This window comes from Triturus cristatus, chromosome 7, assembly GCF_964204655.1.
Source record: "Triturus cristatus chromosome 7, aTriCri1.1, whole genome shotgun sequence".
NCBI classification, from domain to species: domain Eukaryota; kingdom Metazoa; phylum Chordata; class Amphibia; order Caudata; family Salamandridae; genus Triturus; species Triturus cristatus.
The window spans coordinates 669182754-669206563 of NC_140590.1; the positions used below are offsets into that span (position 1 = coordinate 669182754).

The 23810-nt window shown below is 45.7% G+C and overlaps 1 protein-coding gene across 1 annotated transcript in view; it reads left to right on the forward strand.

Moving 5' to 3' along the window:
• LOC146810323 (dual specificity mitogen-activated protein kinase kinase 6) overlaps nucleotides 1–23810 on the forward strand; it is a 419950-nt gene that overhangs the window by 188860 nt on the left and 207280 nt on the right. The window contains exon 2 of the mRNA XM_085617318.1: nucleotides 1844–1916. Coding sequence (XP_085473444.1) covers nucleotides 1844–1916 — 73 coding nt within the window. The remainder of the gene's footprint in view (nucleotides 1–1843; nucleotides 1917–23810) is intronic.

Consider the following 23810-nt stretch of genomic DNA (forward strand, 5'->3'; position numbering starts at 1 on the left):
CACCCATGGCACCAAGTGTTTAGTGTTGTGGGCCGCAGGGGAGCTCGAACCCCCTTCGGTCCATGCCAGCTCTCTGCCTCCTGCGGGAGCTTGCACTGCTCCTAAAAGCAAGGAGCAGCCAAAAAATTAGCAAGACAGATGAAAAGTCCACTGCTTCTGCCTGCTTAGTTTGCTCTTGCTTGGTAAGAGACAAGTATGCAAGGTGAGAGACAAAGTACACTTAAGAGTTTCAGTGGCATTAAATGTAATGAGAAAGCATATGTTCTGAAAGGTATTGAGTAGAAAATGTTGAGTTTGAGCTGATGTAAAAATGTTTTGGAGAAAAGATTGAAAAGAGCAAACTAGACCAAGATTTTCTGCAGGTAAAGACTGGGGGACGAGGTGGAGGCAAAGTTGGTACCTGGAGGTGGACATTTTTGGTGGGGATGTGAAAGAAGAGAATCTCAGTTATAGCAATTCAAAATGGAGAGACTTAGTTGGCTATAGTGTCACGGAGTGTGATGGTTGTGTCTTCTATACTACAGAGTAAATTGCATTCCTTTCTTCTAAGCAGTTTTTCACCAGGAAGACTTTTGTATTAAGAATGCATCCTTGCTCTTAAACCTATTTATGAATTGTATTTCATTTAGGTTATATGTCTGTTTTTTCCGAACCATTCTTCAAAAGAAGAAAGTTATCCTCGGAGTGGAAATTAGGAGTCCTGAGTTTCACTTGTTGCACAAAAAATCCCCAAGGAAGTCAGTCTGTTGGGCAGTGATAGTGGCTGAGCTCTAAGCACTCAGATTTGTAATTCACCCAGTGCAATCCAAAGAGTCATGCAGTATGCCCTCTAAACTTTTCTGAAATGTAAATAAGTACAGAGAAGATTTGAATAGAACTTTACCACCCCTAGTGTTCTTTCCTTTAATTTGACAATTAACACATTACCGTTCTGTTGACTTTATGAATTAAGTAATGCTATTGTTATGTTAATTATTATAGTTGTAGAACTGAATACCTGATCTATTTACAATTTTGTTTGATTCAAAATTTGCAGAAGATAAAACACATTTGTCAAAATCAAGATAACTTAAAGAACATTAAGGTTTACAAAGGAATCCTGAACATGACCGAGTGTATCTTCCTTTTTACAAGTGTGCACCATCGTCAATATTTTTTTCTTTTTGCTTCAACATTAAAACTAAATACGTTGAAAAACCTGAGAGACTGCAGGTTAAACTGGAAATTCCAGGTAAAGCATGTGAAGCCAAGTAGTGTGCGGATTATATCAGTATATTTGTTACTCAGATTTTTAAGCCATAGTGATAGGGTGTTAATTCCTCTTCAAGGCTGCATTGAAGGAGGAGGAGTCATGGCAGTCTCTCTTACTGCAGCACCACGTTCCCGCAGCAAGGCCATGGTCGTGTCTAACTAATGTTAAACTGTGAAAAATGTACCCCGCTTCTTGGACCCAAATTGTTAAAGCAATGTTTTTTTAACGTAATTGTGGATTTGCAGTGCGCAAACGCTTTGCCAGCAAAATGTGTAACCACTAGCGTTTGTAAGGTAATTGTCTCCTAGTCTGACCAGTATAACTCGGGCAGCGTCGCGTCTTCGGTCTGGCTGGACCAGACGTGTAAGTGGCAGTGCCCACTCCCTGCTGCCATTTTCAGAGTACCATCATGTTAGAAAATCTGCATTTTGAAGGATTTCTCTTTGGTATTATTTATTCCTCAGACTAACATTTTGAAAGTGGCACCCTCCTTAACCTGTACCATTGTTGTGAGTGCTACAGGTCACACCTGTAAGTCTGTATATAGAAGTGCGTATCTCTGGGCCTTACTTTTGTTTTTTTCTTTTCCAGGCAAGAAGAGGATAAACCCAGGCCTGAAGATTCCAAAAGAAGCTTTTCATCAACCGCCTGCCAGCTCTCCAACGTAAGTCTTGTCATGCTGGTCACATTTAGCTGTTTCCCACTCATCCCAAAGCAAAAGGAATGGTTTTAGCAGAAGCAAACCATGCATGAATTTTTGTCTCTGACCTCTTGGTTTGAAAGTGGGTCCAATCTATTCGTGTTGGTTTGTGTTAGTGTTGTGCACAGTGTTTTGCAGTGATAAAATTCTTGAGCATACGAGCATAATAGAGCTCAGGATTAAACAACGTTTTGCAGATAACACGAAACCTCCAGATTACAGGCTTCAAATCGCAGGAGTTTATATGCCATTCATCCTTTGAATAAGGAAGGGTGAGTCCCTAATAACAACAATCTGTCATGGAAATCAAATAGTAATTTTTTATGATTAAATAATCATAAATATTTACACATTACATCCGCTAATAGATCACAATGTACAGTGAGATGCAAAAGGGTCCGCCTTCGGTGCTCAGAAGAGTGACACTTATGTCATGTAGACAAATAGCTGTGTACCACAACGTTTATTACTAGACAACCCATTGGGTTAGCCTAATTAGCTGACAGCTTTTCGATCCCTCTTGAGAACGTGGATCATCATCGTGACTTCTAATGTCCATGAGTTTGAGTAGGCGTTGATCAACATCAGCACATACATGCAGGAGATGCCAAAAACTGGTTGTGGGTGATCAGAATCGGTAGAGGGCTTTGCTGGGTTGACGCGCTGGTCCGAAAAGGGCAGGATGCATAAAGAAAAGTTGCTGAACCAGCCACTGAGTGGGGGAGAAGCAGAGTGAAACGAAATAGCTGCAGCGACCCCCTCAGTGCTGGGAGGTGCAAGGTCACGGTGGACCATCTTCCCAGAGCAGAAACCAACTATTTTTTTAAAGAGATGTCTCATCTTTGGAATGCCTTATGTAAGTGTTGTATTATGTATTGTATTGGAACTTTGTTTTCTATTTTATGTTTCCTGACCAGTAAAAGCAAACACAAACATTATCTTTGCATAGAAAATCATAAATGTTAAAAGTGACATTTTTTAATGACGAGCAAACAAACCCAAATATTAAACAACATTTCAAATCTATGATGTAAAAGTCTAAAGGAGCATACTTAAGGGATGGATATGCAGAAACAAGGGGAAGTAGCAGGCAACACATCTATAAGTAAAAGCTAAGTTTATGTAGGACCAACTGAAATGCAAACATACAACTCTTTACACATACTTCCAGTACCTGGGCAAAATAATCTTTTCCAGTGTATGTAGAGTATGCCGCCTTTGAAAAAGATGGCATCACAAATGCAGTATGACACTAAACTGTAAACGTTCAGATTTTTATAGTTTTTCTATGATATTTTTATCTTCTAAATGTTTTCATATTTTTTTTAATTCTGATAGTCTTGCAGACACATTAACTAAAATACGTTCTTTTACGAGCAAAACACATCAATTGTTCCGGTGTGCGGAAGTTTCTTTTTCAGAGTCATAATTCTTGTGTCTGAAACATATGAAACCATCTTGCTCTATACAGTAATTTTTTTCCAACCAAGTTCAGGATAAAAAGAGTGATGAAACCCATGATCATCCTTTCAATTTATTGTGTGTTTAAAGTTCAAGTTACACTATATTGTGGAGTGTTCATGATTGCTCAGCTTCCGACCCTAAGTTCTATTAGGGGGACTATTATAATGTCAGGCGGATGCGCCCGACATTATACACCGCCCTCCACCAATTTCCCCCCCGCCATATTACTATGGCGGGGGAAACCCCGGGGGACGGAAAGATCGTCCGCCGGTCGACCAGTCGACCGGGCGGAAAAGGGGCTGGATATGGTGGCGGTGTCTGGAAGACACCGCCATCCATATTAGCATACAGGCAGAGAGCATCCTTTCCATGGCGGCAACCTATGGTACCCCCCTGCATTTGCATGCACAACGTGGCAGGCACCGCGTGGTGCCTGCCACGTTGTGCATGCAAATGCACAAGGTGCAGCCATGCTGTGAGCACCGCCCGCCACAATGTTGTGGATGGGGCATGCCGCTGTGGCGGTGGCATCCTAATTGCCGGTGCGGGACCGCCGCACCACTGGCGGCCGGTCCCACCGCTATGGTGGCGGGTGGACGAAAGTCCTCCCGCCATCCTAATAGGCCCCTAAGTCTTTGAAAACCCTGACAGTTTACAAACTTGGCTTCATGATTTTGTAACAGACCCCCTTTAATCCATGTTTAATGTTCACTTAATGCCAGAAGACTTTATGGAGCGAGTACTCATTCACTAATAGTGTTATCGAGCATGATACATGGTGGATTATATTTGTATTTGCAAATACTTGTTGGATTATAGTAATATTTGCAAGAATCTTGAAAGACAAAGCCACATTTTCCTTTACTAACTTAAACATTGCACATGTAACTCTTGTCCTCATCTTTAACTCCCATGAAAACAGAGTAAGTCTGTTATTTGGTTGATGGCTGCTTTGTAGAGCAATAAGGTGTACAACTAAAATTGAAAGTGTCTCTGAAGACAATTATGTTTGTTTATGGTTTGAATTTTGTCATTATAAAAAACCTTTCACCTGTTTTAATTTCTTAATGGTTGTGCATCAAAATTCTGGAGGCGTTGTTCAAAATTCTGATTTCTAGGTATTCAATTCATTTTATGAAGCATTTAACAATCAAGCTATGCAAAACCCTCTGGGGGAAAAGGTAGGGCTTCTGTATTACAGAAATTTACTGGAGGTGTCTGTTTATATATGTGTATGCAAGACTTATGGAAAAACAGCTCTATTGGACATTAAGAATTTTACACTGTCTATTTCAACGAGAAACTTGTGAAGTAACCCTTGAGTTTGATGCCTTTTGCAAGCTGTTTCTATGTTAAAGTTCTCTCTGGAGGTTTTAATGCTAAATTGAAAAGGGACAGGGCAGGTTAGACGAGTACATTCCTCTAGTATAATTATAGCAGAAACTAGGCCGTTTTCTCTTGAATATGCAGCTAAAAGTCATGGCAACTTGCCAACCTTAATGGTCTTATGAAAAAAAGAGGCTCCTTCCATGACCGGAATCCCCCCCCCCCCTCTAAATCAAGACTGATTACTGCCATTGGCATGCAGAGTCTCTTTTTATATCTAGCAGAGTAAGGTACGTATATTTTTGGTGATAATCTCCTTTTATAAGCATTGTTTGGGCGTTTTAAAATATAGTTCCCTGGCCTCAAGGGAAGATGAAAAAGTAGCTTAAAATCCACATTGATTAGCAAGGTAAGTAGGTAACTAGTTTCCATACTCCTATCCTTTCCTTGTTTACTTGTTGATATTGCTGTATAGCACTTGTGTATCGCATTGGCTGTTATAAATTTGGCACCAAACACTTTTCGGTAGTCCGTGGAAAATATGAGGCTTGGATCCCATAAAATGTGGCACTTTGAACGGTAGAAGTGTGTTGGATTGTAGGCTACATCTATAGCAACAGATCTGGAATTTCTGTCTTAGAAATATCACTCCATTTCCATATATTGCTCAATGTGTTATGCATAGTGCTTTGAATGTGATCTGGCGACACACTAGAAGCCCGTGCAAGGTTACAGAGGTGGGTGTCTCAGGGTTTCAGGTATAAATATAGTTTGCCAGCTAATATTTTCACTCACTATGATTTGCTTTAGGAGTGATTTCCAGGCTCCTAGGTATAAACCATTTCGTGGTCCAAGGAAGAGAACACAAGTCTAACTGTGGCTTGAACTCTGGGGGGGGGGGGGGGGGGGGGGGCGAGATAGGCCTAGTAGGAGAAAATCTATTTTAATATTCTGAGCATGTTTATTGAGAAATTTGCTACAGTGTCAAATTGTAATTCCAGAGCTCTGCTTCTAAGACAACCTCAAGGCTGTTTGGTGTGTTTGTTACTGGGGGCCCTTCTTCTTGGACTGCAGTCCAGACCTCGATCTCTTGTGCCGGTCGCCAATTTCCTTTTCCTAACAGTTTGGTTTTCTCTGGGTTGAGTAGAACTTTGCAGTAATCCACTCTTTCATTGTGATCAGGCATTGTGCCAATTTGGATGATATGGTGTCGTTGAGATTCTTGAATTTAAGAATAATATGTACGTCATTAGCGTAGTTGTAGCAATAGAGGAAAAAAAGGATTTAATCATTGCATGGGCTGAGATACGGGTTGAAAAGAAAACAAGAGATGTTTGAGCCCCGGAGAATGCCTGTATTCAAGTGATAGGGTTTGGAGCTGAAAGCAAGTAGCAAGATGATATGTCTCCATTAGATAGGAGGAAGACATTCTAAGCAGATGCTTTTCCTTGGATGCCTGCATTCTATAGCCCAGTCAGTAGTGTTGAGTGGTAGACCAAATCATAAGTGGCAGAGATGCTTAGTAGGATTAAGGTAGCTGCTCCATTAGTATCTGTCACTGATAGTTCACAAATGTAGAGGCTAGAATTGGTTTTTATCTCTTTGGACTTATGGAAACCAACCGGTGCATCTGAAAGAATGTTGTAGTTTTCCATGATTTTACACATTTGTGGGTTGATTGCCTTTTTAATTAGTTAAGGTTTCAAATGTTTTATTTTGGGAACTCAGTACATTATGCATCTCAGTGAACTCAAAATGTTACTTTGGTCAGTTGATTAAAAGAGCCATCTTGTGAAAGTTGCCTTGGCCAGCTCAATTTTTCCTCAACCTCCACCTTCATAAGTAGAAACTCAAGGGGGAGAGGAAAGGCAGTTGAGAATTACTACCAAACTCTTGTCTTCTATCAAAACTTGGGGATTGAGCTACATTAAACAATCAAGAGAATATGCATCAAAATGTATATATGTATTATGTATTGAGTGTTTCTATAAAGCAAACCGGTCCAAAAGGCAGAAACCAAGACATTTTCTCTTGAATGTGCACCTATAAGTCATGGCAACTCGCCAACATTAATGGTCTTATGAAAGAAAGAGCCTCCTTCCATGACCGCCCCTCCCTATCCCCCATCAAGACGAGTTTACTGCCATTGGCATGTAGCGTTTAGCAGAGTAAGGTATATATATTTTTGGTGATAACCTCCTTTTATAAGCCTTGCTTGGGCGTTTTACAACCTGTCCAAAAGGCAGCTTAGCATTGTACGAGATCAAAGACAAGCATAAAGTCAATGAGTGATAACAAAGGTAGCTGGTTGCCGACCGCTAATACATTGTGAGTGTTCTTTAAAGATGTGCATCTTCTGCTCTTTCCTGAATAAGAACAGTGTTGCAGTGGTCCTGATGGATACAGGGATGCTGTTCCAGATCCTAGAAAACTGGCAGTGGGTATGGGTCATTTGGAGATCCAGATTTTTGCTGTCTAACACTAGGTCATTAAAAATGTTAATCTTGCCCTCATCTGTGATTTGGAGGCGGGCGGGGTAGAGCATTGCATATGGCAAGTTTTGGGCTTGCAGCTTGTTTTTTCACCTCCAGATAATTCTTTCTCGCTTCTTGAACTTGGGGTGTGAAGTCGGGATAAATCGTTATTTCCATACCCTCACGTCTCAGCTGTCCCAGTTCATGGGCTTTGTGTAGCACTGCATCACGGTCTCTGTAGTTTAGAACTTTCGCGATGATAGGCCATGGTCTGGCGCCCGGTGGTAGTGGGGGGGCCAGTGAATTGTGCGCTCGCTGTATTATGAAAACTTCTGAGAATGTCTCTCTGCCCAGGAGGTCTATTAGCAAAGTTTCAATGTATCTTTCCATATTCCCGGTGTTTGTCGATTCCGCTATTCGCATTATCCTCAGGTTGTGACGGCGCGAACACGCCTCCAAATCTTCGGTCTTCGCTTGGAGGGCTAAGAGGGTTTTTTTCATTTCGCCTTGGTTGACTTCCATCTGTTGTTGCATATCTTTGGCTTCAGATATTCGTCGCTCTGCCATATCTATCCTTTCGGAATGCTTGTTCAAACGTTCTGACATACGATCCACCCTGTACGTTAGCGCCTCTATCTTGCCATCTATATTTTGACAAGGTGGTCTGCATGGTTGTCAAGATTTGTTTGAGATCACCACTCAGTTCGGTAGCTGTAGTAGCTGTGGGTGCATCTTTGGCGTCTTGATCGTCCGAGTGTGTACCTGATGTTTTTTTCTGTTCAAAGTGAAGTTTGGGTTGCATTTTGTTGGCTTTCCCCATGTTGTAGTCGATAGGCGTAGCGAGTCTTTCAGGCGGCCGTAAAGCGGAGAGAGATATAGTACTGATATTGTTTAATTTAGGGGTCTGTAGTACAGTGTCCAGGCGTACCTGAGCAATAATAATCACTCTTTGGTTCTATATTTGCCAGCAGCGTCGTTTGGTGGTTGTACAGCATAAAGTTTCAGTTATCCATGCATTTCACTTTGGCAAAGACCTGTGGTTATGTGCCCTTCCCAATTCTTGGGCTGTATAGTTCGCCTTGGCGGTCACAACCACTGGATAGACGCATTGGGTCTCGGACTTGGATGTCTTGTGTGAGAGCCCTCCTGCCTCTCTGCCTATGTTCCCAGAAAGCTGCGCGCGCGAAGCACCATTTTTCCAGCACCCACTGTCTCTCCTGGAGTGCGCAGGTGCCCAGACCTGAATAGAGGAGGAAGTGGATGTTTTGAAGTGTGCCTCATGAAAGGCAAAGGTCACGCTATCAGTAGAAAGTCTGCAGAAATGAAAATGCCTTGTCCTGAAATGCGTGTGTGTAAGAAAGTGCAGAAATAAAAATGTAATCTCCTGAAATATGCGTGTATTTAAATCGTGGACAAGTTTTAAACACACATTTCAGGAGAAGGCATTTTTATTTCTTCAGACTTTCTACTGACAGCCATGATCTTTGCCTTCCACAAGGCACATTTCAAAAACATCTTCTTCAGCCTCCCTTTCAGATAAGGAACAGGATATCTAATTATCATGTGCTGATCATCCCCCCAGGGGCAGCAATACAAATGCTAGCCCTACAACTGAAGAAAGTTCATTTGACGCAAATTTCAAAGTAATTAGGACTGTTGTAATGGGTGGAGTAATTTTCTGCTTCCCTATAACTACCTTGTTGCACACAATAATCAATATCAGTGAAAGAATGTAAAAAGGAACTTTAACCAGTCAACAGCCACTGAAGTCCAATAGGGTGCTACCTTTGGTCGCAAAGAATGCTTGTTTTAATTGAATTGTATTTATATAGCGCTTAGAACCCCAAACGAGGCGTCGAAAATATTATTCTTTATATTACGTAATAAAACATAGGTTCGAGGCATGTGGGCTGCTGAATTCATATCTGTGCATAGATCGCCGCCTAGTGTTGGGTCTGGATGTTTGCACGTTGTTGTCCTGGAAGAGTCTTCGAGGTATCCTGGGATAGGTGACTCCTCCCCTGGACTACAGTGCGCATGGGCATCCTCTCCATCCTCAGATTGTTTTTTTCCGCCATTGGGTTCGGATGTGCTATCTTAACTCAAGTTAGGAAAAACTTTATCGAGGCCAAAAGGCCTTTAGTTCGCGTCGGTACTGTTTTCTCGATCGGTGTCGATACTCCTTTGTTAGTTTACCAACTTTCAGAACCGACTTTTCGCATCTTACCTGACCATCGACGACATCGACGATGGAATCGAGGACACCGTTCAAGAGATGTCCGGTATGCAATGCGAAATATCCCCACATCGACGTCCATCCGGTGTGCAACAAATGCCTTTCGCCGGATCACGACGAATCGACATGCATGGCCTGTGCCCGGTTCCGTTCCAAGAAGACTCTACGGAATCGACGAGCGGCAAGACTCGAAGCGCAGCACGCGGCACCGGCCCCGGCAGACATCTTCAACGCCGAGACCGAAGATGTCGAAGAATTGGAGATCCTACCCTCCAGTCCCGTTTCCAAACATGACTCCGGATCGAACGACTTCGACGAATCACTCTTTCGCAGAGATGAAGACGACACCGAGGTAGGAGACTACGATGAGGCCTTAGGGGCCGAAGAGAGTAGCTCCAATGACGAGCAAGGACTACCCGTTCAGACTGAAGAGAGCCCAGTGCCACAGTCTATGGCTCCGGTCGAGGGATCGCCTTCGGGCCTTACCCGAGACCTATCCCGCAGTTCTTCGGCCCCGCCCTCGGACATTCAGCGGCAGCCATTATTACCTAAACCGGCTGGTTTCCCTTCTTCCAAACCGAAACCGAAAGCTGCACTGGTTCAATTGAAACCGAAACCAAAAGTGGCGCTGGTCGGATCGAGGCCTGCCACACCTTCGACGCCAGCGAAACGCGTCGGCACCAAGCGAGACTTCGGTGCCGAACTTGAAGCGGCCGACGTCGGAGTCGGCATACGGAAAAAGGCCTTCGGTGCCAACAAACCTGATCGGCTCCCGGCGTCGACGCCATCGACTCCGACACCAAAGGTCACACTGCCGGCTGCGTTTCACATCGCTTCCACGGCAACACCAAAGCCTCATGCATCGAAGACGTCGACGTCCATTCCCGCCCCTCGACTCGATGACCCACCGGCGCCGAAAAAGTCCACGACCGCCTCTACAGACCTGGTCGGCGCGAAAGCCTCAAAGGCGCTCCAAGTGCGACCTGTTGCAGCACAAAGCAGCAAAACCAAAACGGTCCTCCAGGACACGTCGGGCTCCGGTCCAATAAAAGCTCCAGCAGCCTCTTCGGCGCCAGCCAACATTACTTTTGGCCTGCCTCCGTCCACGATCCCAAAAATATTCCAACTCAGGACACGGGTCACCCACACCACAACTACACCTGCTGAGACGTCTCCGTCACATGTCATCGACGCCAACACCGGCAGGATGGTTATCCACGAACGGAGGATAACTTCGGAGCCACCTTTGGACCCTTTCCGGATCCCACTAAAAAGGAAGCTGCCTGTGGACTCAGAACCTCTCCTAGGCGAATCTTTCCACTCGCCCTACAGGGATCCACAATCATTCTCTTCCACACACTCCGACACGGATGTGTTGGAGGACTACATGGGTGACCAAGTCCCCTACCACGGAGACATAGACCCTGATTACCAACAGGACCCTGATCAAACTTGGGGCGACCCTGCAGATCCAGGTGCACCTCTAGATGCACAGGACCCACAACTCTATGGGGCGAAAACATCTCCCACAGAGGACACTGCAGCGTTCAACGCTCTTATCGAACGTGCCGCAAATAATCATGGAGTGCAGCTTCACTCTGACACCATCGAGGACGACTTTCTTATGGACACCTTCGCATCCTCAGAAAGACATGTAAAAACTCTGCCCATGTTGAAAGGGGTCCTCAAACCAGCCAAGGACATCTTCAAAGAACCCACCAGGGCACGAGTGATAAACCCCAGGATCGATAAGAAATACAGATCGGCGCCTGGGGACCCTACTTACATCAGAGGCCAATTACCACTAGACTCCATTGTCGTAGCGAATGCTCGCAAGAGGGCACACTCGCAGACGACAGGTGACGCTCCTCCCCCGGACAAAGAGTCCAAGGTGTTAGAGACCTCTGGCAAGCGAGTTGCCGCCCAGGCTGCCAACATATGGCGCATAGCCAACACTCAAGCGCTCCTCGCTCGCTACGATAGAGCGCACTATGACACATTGGAGCAACTACTCCAACATCTCCCTGACCAGTACAAAGAAGGTGCAGAAATTCTTATCAGAGAGGGACCTCTACTCACAAATGCTTCCATCAAGTGTGCACTAGATGCCGCAGACACGGCTGCCAGGGCCATAAACACAAGCGTCATGCTGCGACGACATGCCTGGTTGCGAATCTCCGGATTCAAACCTGAGGTGCAAAATAATATACTCAACCAGCCTGTCAACCCCGACTATTTATTCGGACCGGAGGTTGACACCACCCTTGAGAAAATAAAAAAGGACACGGACACCGCAAAGTCCATGGGGGCTCTCCAGACTCAGTCCTTTCGGAGCAGCTCCTTTCGGAGCCCCGGAAATAGAGGAGCAGGTAGAGGACAGGGGTCACAGCAGACATACAACAAGGGCAATACACAAACCACCTACGATAAAAACACCCGGGGTGGATATCGTGGCTCCAGTACGAAGGGAAGAGGACGCGGCTACGGCAACACCAGGTCCTCCCCCAAGAACAAGCAGTGACGCCCTCTCCCTTCCTCCCGACCACATAACACCTGTCGGGGGAAGGCTACAAAGGTTCCTGTCCACGTGGAACTCCATCACCACAGACAGGTGGGTCAAAGATATTGTCAAATACGGTTACTGTCTAGAGCTAACCTCCACTCCACCCACAATTCCTCCAAGAAACCGTCCTATGTCCTCAGAGCACTTAACGCTCTTACAGCAGGAGGTGCAAAGTATGCTTCTAAAAGGCGCTATAGAGGTCGTACCCGTCCACGAGCAGGGTACGGGAGTGTACTCCCTCTACTTTTTAATACCGAAAAAGGACGGGTCACTCAGACCTATACTAGACCTAAGACCCCTGAACCGGTACATTCTTTCCGAGCACTTTCACATGCTCACTCTCCAGCAAGTCCTCCCGCTTCTCAAGCAGGGAGACTTCCTAGCCACGCTGGACCTCAAGGATGCGTATTTCCACATACCCATTCACCCCTCACACAAAAAATACCTTAGGTTCACTGTTCAGGGGCAGCACTACCAATTCAAAGTCCTTCCCTTCGGCGTGACAACAGCACCCAGGGTTTTCACGAAGTGCCTAGCTACTGTGGCGGCACATCTACGGAGGCAGCACGTACACGTCTACCCCTACCTGGACGACTGGCTCGTCCAAGCACAATCAGCCCAGCAATGTGCCAACCACATGTCCCGCACCATTCACCTCCTTCACAGTCTGGGATTCTCACTAAATTACCCCAAATCCCATCTCCAGCCCGCACACGTACAACAGTACCTAGGTGCGACTATAGACACTCTGGCGGCCACAGCTCAGCCAAATTTAGTGAGGATCAACAGCATGCAAATGCTGATCTCCAGGTTCAAACCCCAACACTCACTTCCAGCACGAGTGTTCATGCAGTTGATAGGCATGATGGCCTCCTGCATTTTCATAGTCCCACACGCGAGATTACATATGCGCCCGCTTCAGGAGTGCTTAGCACGTCAGTGGAATCAGGCTCAAGGACAGTTGAAAGACCTAGTGTTGGTGAGCGGTCGGGCATACAACTCTCTGCATTGGTGGAATCCTCAAAACCTTTGCAAGGGCCGACCGTTCCAAGAGCCTGTTCCACAAATAGTACTGACAGCGGACGCGTCTCTCCAGGGATGGGGAGCTCATGTACTCCACTACACAGTGCAGGGACTATGGACAACACAACAGAAGAAGATGCACATCAACCTTCTGGAACTGATGGCAATCTTCCTGGCCATGAAGGCATTCAAAGTACATCTGTGCAACAAAGTCGTGTTGATCCGGACGGACAACATGACTGCCATGTATTACATACAGAAGCAGGGAGGAACACACTCTCCACAGTTGTCTCATCTGGCTCAGAGCATGTGGAAGTGGGCCATTCAGAGGAACATGTTCCTCATGGCAGAGCACCTCCCGGGCAAGGACAACCAGATGGCGGATCTGCTCAGCAGACACAGCCACCAGATGCACGAGTGGGAGCTACACCCTTCAGTACTCCAACCGTACTTCCAGCAGTGGGGTCATCCAGAGATAGACCTCTTCGCCACAAGCGAAAACGCCAAATGCCAAAGCTTTGCCGCCAGGTTCCCACATCCGCAGTCGCAGGGCAATGCGATATGGATGAACTGGTCCGGCAGATTTGCGTACGCTTTTCCCCCAGCGCCGTTGATACCGCTAGTGGCTCGCAAACTCAGACAACACTCCCTGACACTCGTCCTAGTTGCTCCTACGTGGGCACGCCAGCCATGGTACACCACCTTCCTCGAACTTTCCGTGGTGCCGCATCAAAGGCTGCGGATCAAACCCGCGCATTTGACGCAGAACCATGGAGAGATTCAGCACCCAGATCCGCAACAGCTGAACCTGGCAATCTGGCTCCTGAAGTCCTAGAGTTTGGCTACCTCAACCTGCCACCTGACTGTATGGACATCATCAAGGAGGCCAGGAGACCCACTACAAGAGCTTGCTATGCAGCCAAATGGAAAAGGTTCGTCATTTATTGCAGTTATAATGACATTAACCCGCTGGACGCATCCATCCAAAACATCATTTGTTACCTCTTACACCTATACCGATGCAATCTGGCGTACACCTCTATACGTGTCCATTTGACCGCAATATCAGCCTATCTGCAAACCAGGCAGCACCTCTCACTATTCAGAGTGCCTGCCATCAAAGCATTCTTGGAAGGACTCAAACGAGTCATTCCACCAAGCCACCCACCGGCTCCAATGTGGAACCTCAACCTGGTCCTCACACGCCTGATGGGTCCACCCTTTGAACCTCTCCACTCATGCGAGATTCAATTCCTCACCTGGAAAGTGGCTTTCCTGGTAGCAATCACTTCTTTAAGAAGAGTTAGTGAACTCCAGGCACTAACAGTTCAAGAGCCATTTATACAGGTTCACGTCAACAGGGTCGTACTACGTACCAACCCCAAATTCATGCCCAAGGTAATCTCGCAGTTCCACATGAATCAAACTATTGAACTGCCCGTTTTCTTCCAAAACCCACAAACTGTCGCGGAAAGAGCACTCCATACACTAGACGTAAGGAGGGCCCTCATGTACTACATCGACAGGACTAAACTCTTTAGGAAGACAAAACAACTGTTCGTTGCCTTTGCCCCACACCACAAGGGTAACGCCATCTCCAAAGCAGGAATAGCCAGATGGATAGTTAAGTGTATTCAAATTTGTTATCAAAAGGCAAAACGCACATTAACTATTCCCCCACGAGCCCACTCAACACGTAAGTTAGGGGCCTCCATGGCTTTTCTAGGAAATATTCCCCTGCATGATATATGTAGAGCAGCCACCTGGTCCACCACACACACATTTACCAAACACTATTGTGTAGATGTGCAATCAAAACAGCAGGCAGCTGTAGGACAGGCTGTTCTCAAAACCCTTTTTCAGACCGCTGCAGCTGGCACTGGTAGCCGCCGCTAATAGAGGGCACTGCTATACATTCTATGCACAGATATGAATTCAGCAGCCCACATGCCTCGAACTGAATATGCTACTTACCAGTATGCATCTGTTCTTGGCATGTAGGGCTGCTGACATTCATATCGCCCTCCCTCCTCCCCGGCGCCTGTAGCAGCTGCAGCTCTCAGAATTACTGTAAGCATGGTCATCACTTTCTGTATCTACTCCATCACTGCCACAATGGCGAAAAACAATCTGAGGATGGAGAGGATGCCCATGCGCACTGTAGTCCAGGGGAGGAGTCACCTATCCCAGGATACCTCGAAGACTCTTCCAGGACAACAACGTGCAAACATCCGGACCCAACACTAGGCGGCGATCTATGCACAGATATGAATGTCAGCAGCCCTACATGCCAAGAACAGATGCATACTGGTAAGTAGCATATTCATTATGTACATCAAAATAATGCCTAAAAGGTATGCATGCGAACAGATGTTTCAATGAGTGTACAGAAAAGATGAGTGGAGGAATAAGGGAACTTTATCGGAAGTTGTTTGCATAAAGAAAATATGCTACCATAAGCCTTTTTTTAAATGCTGAACGGGAACAGAATCAGAGGTAGAGGAAAGAGGTAAACATTCTGGCTGATTGGGTACTTGAACAACTCTTATACCGCCCGTAGGCTGCTTCAAAAAGCTACATAGGTAACTGATAAGATAGAGTGGAAGGTGAAGTGTAATCCTTTATATGAAGCAATATAAGTCCATGTTTCCTGACCTACCGCTCGCTCATGATCCATTACTCTCTGGTTCTTTCCCCATTTTGCACTTTGAAGTAGTCTTGGGCAGCACAACAATTAAACGAGCACCCATCATGCTGTATTGTTCTCCTCTTCCACCTCATCTCCCTTGTTCGCTTGGGAGCAGCCTTACGATAGCACATGTACTACACAAACTTCTAGAATGCCCTAAAAGTTCCCTGTTTTCTTTCCTCATCTTCTTTCTCTCTCCTGTCACTTATTTCCTATTTCTATTCTCACACAGTGCTTGGAAGCAGCTTAAAGACTGCATACGGGCTATGCAAAATTCTAATATCCTATGACATTCATCTCTTCTCTCTCTCGTTTGGAGACAAATATGTGAATATCAACTATTTATATTATGTTTAAGACTGACATTTACCATTTAGCAAGTGCGTAAAAATTTTGAAAGTTGGGTAATGGAGACACAAACATTAAGTAGTCAAGCTTGTATTTAGTTTGCATTGGGGATTGTTTTGTGCTTTTGCAGTGCCAAAAGCAATTGTACTTTGAGGTACAAAAGCCCCGTGTTTTACCGTCATCGGTGATGCCATGTCTGCCGGAAAACATGCCTCCCATAAGCTAAAATATATTACAGCACATCTGATACAGTGGGTAAATTACAATATCTAGTACTTTGGTTGGAGCCTTTGTAGAAAATGGGATGTACTGACATTGTTTTGATCCCTATAAATGTTTTAAATGTATATAGGCCAAAGTCCCAGGTAAGACAGACAATTATTGGGGGGATAGAAAAACTACTATAATAGTTGCCAGCCAATTACCAATTGACATGTTAACAGCTAATGTTGATTAGATGTGACATGTAAGTTGTTGTCCACAACCCACCAGAAGTTGGGTAACGTCTTGCTCTGAGGATTGTATTCTGTGCATGTAATCTAAAGACAGAACTGAATGAGGAGTTATCTTAGGTCAGATATCGGAATACTCAGGTATGTTGTTTGAACTCACATTTTTCCATAACCGAGAGATTGAAAAGTGATCCATTGCTGCAGTATCTTTAGCATCATGTTGGATGGGAAATTATTTATGTTTCACATGTGCAGCGGCGGCCGGCAGAGGTTAATGTGGCAGGGCAGCGTGGGAGGTGGTTAAGTCGTCAGAATAGGTATAACTAAATAAATAAATAATACCTATTCTGTCGTATTTCGACTCCCCCCCTGCCACGCCCCGCCTCGCCTCACCGCACTTACCTGTGCCAGCTGCCGCTGCACATGTGGCTATTACATGCAACTAAACTGAACAACAATGCGCCATTTTTCTTTGATTTCCAAATAAATCTTTGGAGGGAGAAACACCACTGATTTTAGTATCTCATGTGCTGCACTCACTTGCATTGTTATATTTAAAATCTTTGGTGCACATAGCCTAGGCTGAAGTGCACAAAGACCTTTCGTTGCCGCACACAAAGAAAAATTATTAGAGAGAACATTGCTCTCTGCTAGTATCCAGATTTGTTTTTCGCCTGCTCCCACATCTCTAACCGTGTGGAAGTTAATTATGTTGTTTCATGTACTAACTCCAGTTGTTCAGGAGTATATTGGCCCCACTCACAGCATCCAGGGGGGATGTTATACGCTCTCAATATGGATGTGGGAGAACTTAACAGGTGTGTGTTGTACTGTTTTGTATTCGCACTTCCTTCACAGTTAATGGTCTAACTGAGATGCGGTTCAACCAGCGACCCCTCTCCTGCGTCTGAGAGGGCTCAAGATCTTATGGATATGTCCATTCCGTGCAGTCCCTTTGTTTGCCGCCCCCGCCCAGCATGGGTTTAATGGTGTACTTGTTGTTTCACCCAGCGGGAAGTTGGCTCCTTTCCGCAAATATGGGGATTGTAGCACTTCGTCTGTGGCAGCGGCACCAGTCACCGCGAACACCGCTCTGTCGCGTTGTCCCTGTCTCTCCTACGGCATCCCGCGCTCCCCCTCGCAGTTCGTATCTTTTTCAGAGAAGGGCCGGTTCTCTGCGCACACTCAGGCCGCAGCACCCAGCAGGCACCCGATCTCGGCAACAAGCGGGACCCGGCTAGCGAAACGTGTGAAAAGGGAGTAGCGGTCACAATCGAGCCAGGTCTACTCAGGGCAGCCCGTCACCGTACACAGGTGACTTTTGCAGGCCGGTTCACTCACCACCTACTTCTGTGGGGCCGCGTTGGGTCACAGGGAGGCAGTCCATTCCCCTGCGTGCGTGTGCCCGCAGCACTCCCCCTCAACCATGAGTATGACTCGCTCACCGCAATTGTAGGAGAGTAGGATCTGCTTCTTATGGTTACCCCCACTTTTTGCTGATGTTTCACTGTTTTTCGACTTTAGTCTGGCTGGGGCCCTGCTATTCAGAACCCCAGCCTAGCTGCTTCCTCTCTAAATTGATTCCATGTACTTTAGGTACACAACAGATTCGATTCTGGGGTGTCCTTATAAGTCCCTAGTATATGGTATACTATGTACCCACGGCATAGGTACCCCAGAGGCCTACCAGGGGCTGTAGCATGTTTTATGCCACCCCTGGGAAGCCCTCCAAAATGACACCACAGGTCTGCTACTGCAGCCTGGGTAAGGTGGTGCATGCACCCCTTACTGAGATATAGGTTCACTATACTATAAACCTATCAGTCACCCATATGACAGGCCTTATCAATCCTGAAGGCAGGGTGCTTGGTTTTATGTGAGAGGGTGCCTATGCATGAGCAGAGCCCCTCTGCAGCCTTCGGAATCTATTCTCCGTGGTTGTGATGCAGCCTGACCATATACTCTTAAGTGCATTATTACCTCGCGGTAAATGCTAACTTTGGGATGGCTGCACGGAAACGTGTTGTGTTTGGTGTCAAATACCTTGGAATCATACTCTCACACCAGTAACTGGTGTGGGAGTATGATCCCACCCTTCTAGAGGGAGAGACATGAAAGCACCGGTATACCTGGTACCAGCTAACAGAGCCCTGGCATCACAAAATGGATGCTGCCAGCCCCAGACACAAGTCTGGCCTCCTGCTGCTGACCGAAACTCCGGCAGGGGAGGCCTGGACAATAGATTTCCTGTCACAAGGAGGTGTTAACACCTCCCAGACAGGCTTTAGTGGATTAGGGCTGGGTGTGTGCACTCCAAGATTGCTTTGAAGTCTGTAATGGGGGCATATTTGGTGTCCCTGTGCATAGTCCAGCTCAAACCGGTTGCAGGGGCTACCAGCCCCTGCTCTGGGGCAAAACTGGACAAAAGAAATGGGTATAGCCACCCCTCTTTCCTGACCTTCCCATAGGTGGGTCCCAGAGTATGTCCAACCCATTCCTTGGGTATAAGAAAGGAACCCCTGGCTACAGAACTTTAGATTACACCTGGATGAAACTCTGATACAGAAATCCCAGAACTTCGACGATCTACACGACTAGATGACTGAAGAATCTCCCTTGGAGTAAAGGAGTTACTCCCCTGCAAGACAGGCACCAAAGACGCATCTGACCGGTTTGCATCTCCGAAGCTCCCGCCGGACTCCGAAGTATTTGCAACACAGGAGGTGGGTTTCCAGACTTCCCAGAGGCTGACCCGAGTCCCCAGCAAAGCTGAGACCCGTAGACCTCGTGGGTACCGTGGAACCGGAACCCTTGGACACCGCGCACATTTGCAAGTGCATTAGCTTCTCGACGTCCCTCGAGACTGTGCATTGGGATACTTGTAGCCCAGACCCCGAGCACCTTTTCCACCAAAGATTGCTTGCCTACACTCCACGAGTGTTCCGTGAGCCGGCCCTTGGTGTTTCTGCTCGAGGTACCTTCGCAATCCCTGGTCCGTCGACTGGTGGGTCCCTGTGAAGGAAACTTAAACTTTAATTGGGCTTCCCTGGTTGCTCCAGACGTGCCCTGACTCTCCATCGCTTGGGGAGTCCCCAGGATCTTGCTGGTCCGCACCGAAGCCTCTTTCCTCTTCCTGCTTGGGTTGCTGTTGCCAAGGCTTGTTGTGTCAATCCGGGCACCGATCCCTGCAGCACTCAACATCCTTCATGGGACAGCACGAATCCAGCTCCTGGTCGTCCTCGACGCCTCCTGGTCCTCGTGACTGAAGAGTCAAGCTTCCCCTCTTCGCACCTGAAGCACCCAAAATCAGTGGGCATTCGTCTATTGTGCCCCTGGTCACTGGCAAGTGACCCAGACTCAGTCCTCTGCTTTCAGGTTCTTCACATCTTCGATCCAGGCTTGGATCTCTTCGGACACTTCTCTTCCCGGCAGCAGCACTTTTCAGTATCCTGCCATTGAAAACGACGACGCGACCCGACACCATTTGACACCTATGCACCCGGCATCTCTGAGTGAGGTAACACGAGTACTCCGGTGCTCCTGTGGGTGTTGGCCCTAGAACCATCTAAGTCCAAAAGGGTTTGTCCCTAGTCCACGCCTAAGTGTCCTTAAACTTTAAGGGCCCGATTCACAGAACTAACTTAAGTCAAAATCCTAAACTTACTACCATTTTCGTATTCACAGAAGGCACTTACTCACTTCGGTATTCACAGAAGGCACTTACTCATTTCGGTATTCACAGAAGTTAGGAGTCCGACTTTAGGACTCCTAAATGCCTTCTGTGAATACCGAAAGTCTTAAAATTAGGATTTTTCTCAGTTTAGGAGTCCTAAAGTTAGGACTCCTAACTTTACTACTACTAAACTGAGAAAAATCTTAATATTAAGGCTTTCGGGATTCACAGAAGGCATTTAGGAGTCCTAAAGTTAGGACTCCTAACTTCTGTGAATACCGAAATGAGTAAGTGCCTTCTGTGAATACCAAAATGAGTAAGTGCCTTCTGTGAATACCAAAATGGTAGTAAGTTTAGGATTTTGTCTTAAGTTAGTTCTGTGAATCGGGCCCTAAAATTCCAACCTCGACTTTCCCCATAGAAGCTAACGGAGCTCGCGGCTGTGTCCTCACACTGCACATGTCCCCCGTGGGTCCCCTGTTTCACTACCTTGGGTGGTTCCTTGGGGTCCCAGCGATTCTACAGGCTCTAGGCCTTGTGTCTAGTCAAGTCGGGGTTCTTTTACCACTTTCTTAATATATGGTTTGGTTCACCCCTAGGGCCTTTCGTATATTGTGCTAATTTACTGTGATATATTAAGTGTAACATATGTGCTTTGACCTCTAGCCTCATAAAGAGACTAGTAGGGTGTGTTTAGTGATAAATACATATATTTTATATGTATACCTGGTGTGGATCTCCTTTCATTTGGTCATTAAAGAAATTATAGACTGGTAAAACAAGCTGCTTTACTTTCCTTCAAGACTTAGGTTGAAGGCTGCTCTCCATAGCTGCCACTAGGATAGCTTTCAAATAAGGTTGTCTTTATCGTATCACCTCTAAGGGGTTGTTTGGACTGGTGCAAGGTGCCCACTATAACTAGTGGACAGCATATACCAGGCCAACTTCTCACAGCAATGTGCAACACGGGAGCAGGGGAGGGCAACCAGGTCCGACCCACACAGGATGCTATTTGCAGTGTGCATGGGGGGGGGTTGTGTACTCTCAGTCCCTCGCCTATTTCCGCCGTATGGCCGCGCTGTGTCGCGGAGAAGCCGTCCGTGCTCCTGAGCGCGCACCCTAGGCCTCACCTCACCAGTTTCTTTGCAGCGGTGCAGACCGTCCGTCATATCAGGACAATAGAAGTGGTGCCATGGAGAGTTACTGGAAATGCAAGCTGTAGACGCAGGATAATTGAAGGATTATTGGGACGGCCAAAGGAGCTCGCTCAGAGTGCGCCCATCTTCCGGCGTGGCTGGCTCCGCCCCGTCTAACACTAGGTTATCAAATAATTGATCCGTTAATGGGTAGAAAGTACAAAGAATGTTTCTTCTTCTTGTATTATCTACTGGTCATTTGATTATATCTGGTTGTAGTCCTTGGTTACATTGGGGCATGGTATGTCATGGGATGCTCGTATTGTAGTTGTGCATCCAAGTGGTGAACTCTGTATTTTTTCAGCATTCATTTTTTCTGCATTTCCATGCTGTGCACTATTCAGCTTCTAGTAGTTTTGACCAGACTTTTTTCATCAATCCTCTCCTCACACTCACTCACCTTATCTCACACATTCATTTGAGAGCTGCCTCTGTGTGGTGCAATCAGCTTATCTTGCAGCAAATAGATTCTTTTTCTGCACAAGAAGACTAGGATGACAGCTTTGTTTGCTTAAAAATCTTTAAAAAATCCACCACTGACGAGACCACCCTGACAAGCCCACCCTACTCTTCATGGCTATGCATTCGCCACATACCTGCAACCATACCTCTCGCACTGTCCGCAGCCTATAGCAGACCCGTCCGTGGGCTGTCATCAGGAGGTCACTGCAACTCATGCCTACAACTGCACTTTATCACTACAATAGGCTCTCACTGTTCATATCACCTATGAACACGGGGCCTGACCTTTATAGTACATGTTGCTAACCGTGTTCCTATAAGACATCGACTCGCTTTTAAAACAAAAAATCCCTCCTCTGTCTCGCTCCTGGTCCCATAGCACTTTACTTGAAAGACCTAGAAATCTGTTCTCCTCAGTTACTGTAGACAAATAAAACACACTGCCATGGGACATTTGCGCACCACAAACGTATTTGCATTCTGCAAAAATTCAAAGCCTTCTAAATAACAGATTCCAACCTATCCCAATTAATGAAAATTGGCCACGACAAAAGAACAATCTACCTTTCTAAACTATAATTTGGTCTAACTGCAGTCACCAATCTTTATGCCTATTCTTGTCCCTCTAACAAATGTATCAATGCTAAAATTAAGAACAACCATCTACATCTTGACATTATTCAATGTTCTGTGAATAAAATTTAATAATCACTTATTTTTCAAGGAGAACTTAAGGGTTTTGCATACAGTTAAAGGAGCCCATTTTCCATACCAAAGATAGTTAAGTAGTATAATATAAGAAAGGATATTTAAGCAAATTAAGAGCAAATACGAATTAGAAAATGTCTTCTTATATTTTGTTCATTCGCTAAGCCTAACTGGTTTTGTAAGAGCAAATATTGTCCTCTATTGGTACATTCCTAATGAAGACTGTGGCAAGAATTTGTAAAAGTATGAAATGTTTGGATCAGAGGGCCCCAAACCTGTTGTATTCAGTGCGGTTTCTAAATATGAAAAATATTTGTATCCACGAAGTTAAGATTTCGTCACACATTCGAATATATGTCGTTACTACGCATTCTGTTGCAACGCATGCCTTTACCACGCATGCGTTACAACGGAATGATTTTTCAACGCATAGCCTTTACCTCTATTTTTCCTTTCCCACGCTTTTTTTTTTGGTGGGGGGGAGACCCCCCATAAGCCCCCTTTTTTCTATTTTTTGCTTTTTTCTCACGACTTCGCCAACACTAAAAAAGGACTGACGCATTTTTTCGGATGAGGAAGAAGACGTTCCGTGAAGACGTTGCTTGCGTGGTAAAGACGGTCATGGAAGCAATACGCATAGTGAAGACGTTTACGAGGTAAGTGTACCGTTGTAAACGTAACGCGTAGAAAAGCCTTCGTGGTAAAGGCTGTTTCCCCACACATTCTATGCGTTACTATGAAGAGAGGGGAGAAAGAACCGCCTTTTCCTACCTACTGTACCACCTTGATTCCTACGGATTGATTCCATTAAGTTTTCACATTTGCCCAATCTTTGGAGTACAAATCGAACACACCTTTTAAATAAAGAATTTGAGTTGTTTAGTATTTACTTAGTGTGTAATTACGACCATTTCTGCTTTACGCTCCTTGAAAAGGGACTGATGACTTTTTAGAGCCTGTTATTTCTAATTTTGAAGTTTTGATGCACCAAATGTGCAGTATTTGTAGGCCGATTGGTTGCAGGGCTGCCAGGGGGCACCAAAAAGTGACTTTTGCTATTTCAGTTTTGGTAAGATCCTTTGCTCTCCGATAAAGAAATAAACGGCTACATCGAATTACACCTGATTTAGGTTGAAAGTAGAACTTTATTCAATGAAGTGTCTTTGTTTAGTTTAGTGCAAATTAGTATAGTAGTTTTTGAAAAATAGGCGTTGAAATAAAAAGTTGGTGGGAATGAAGGTGCT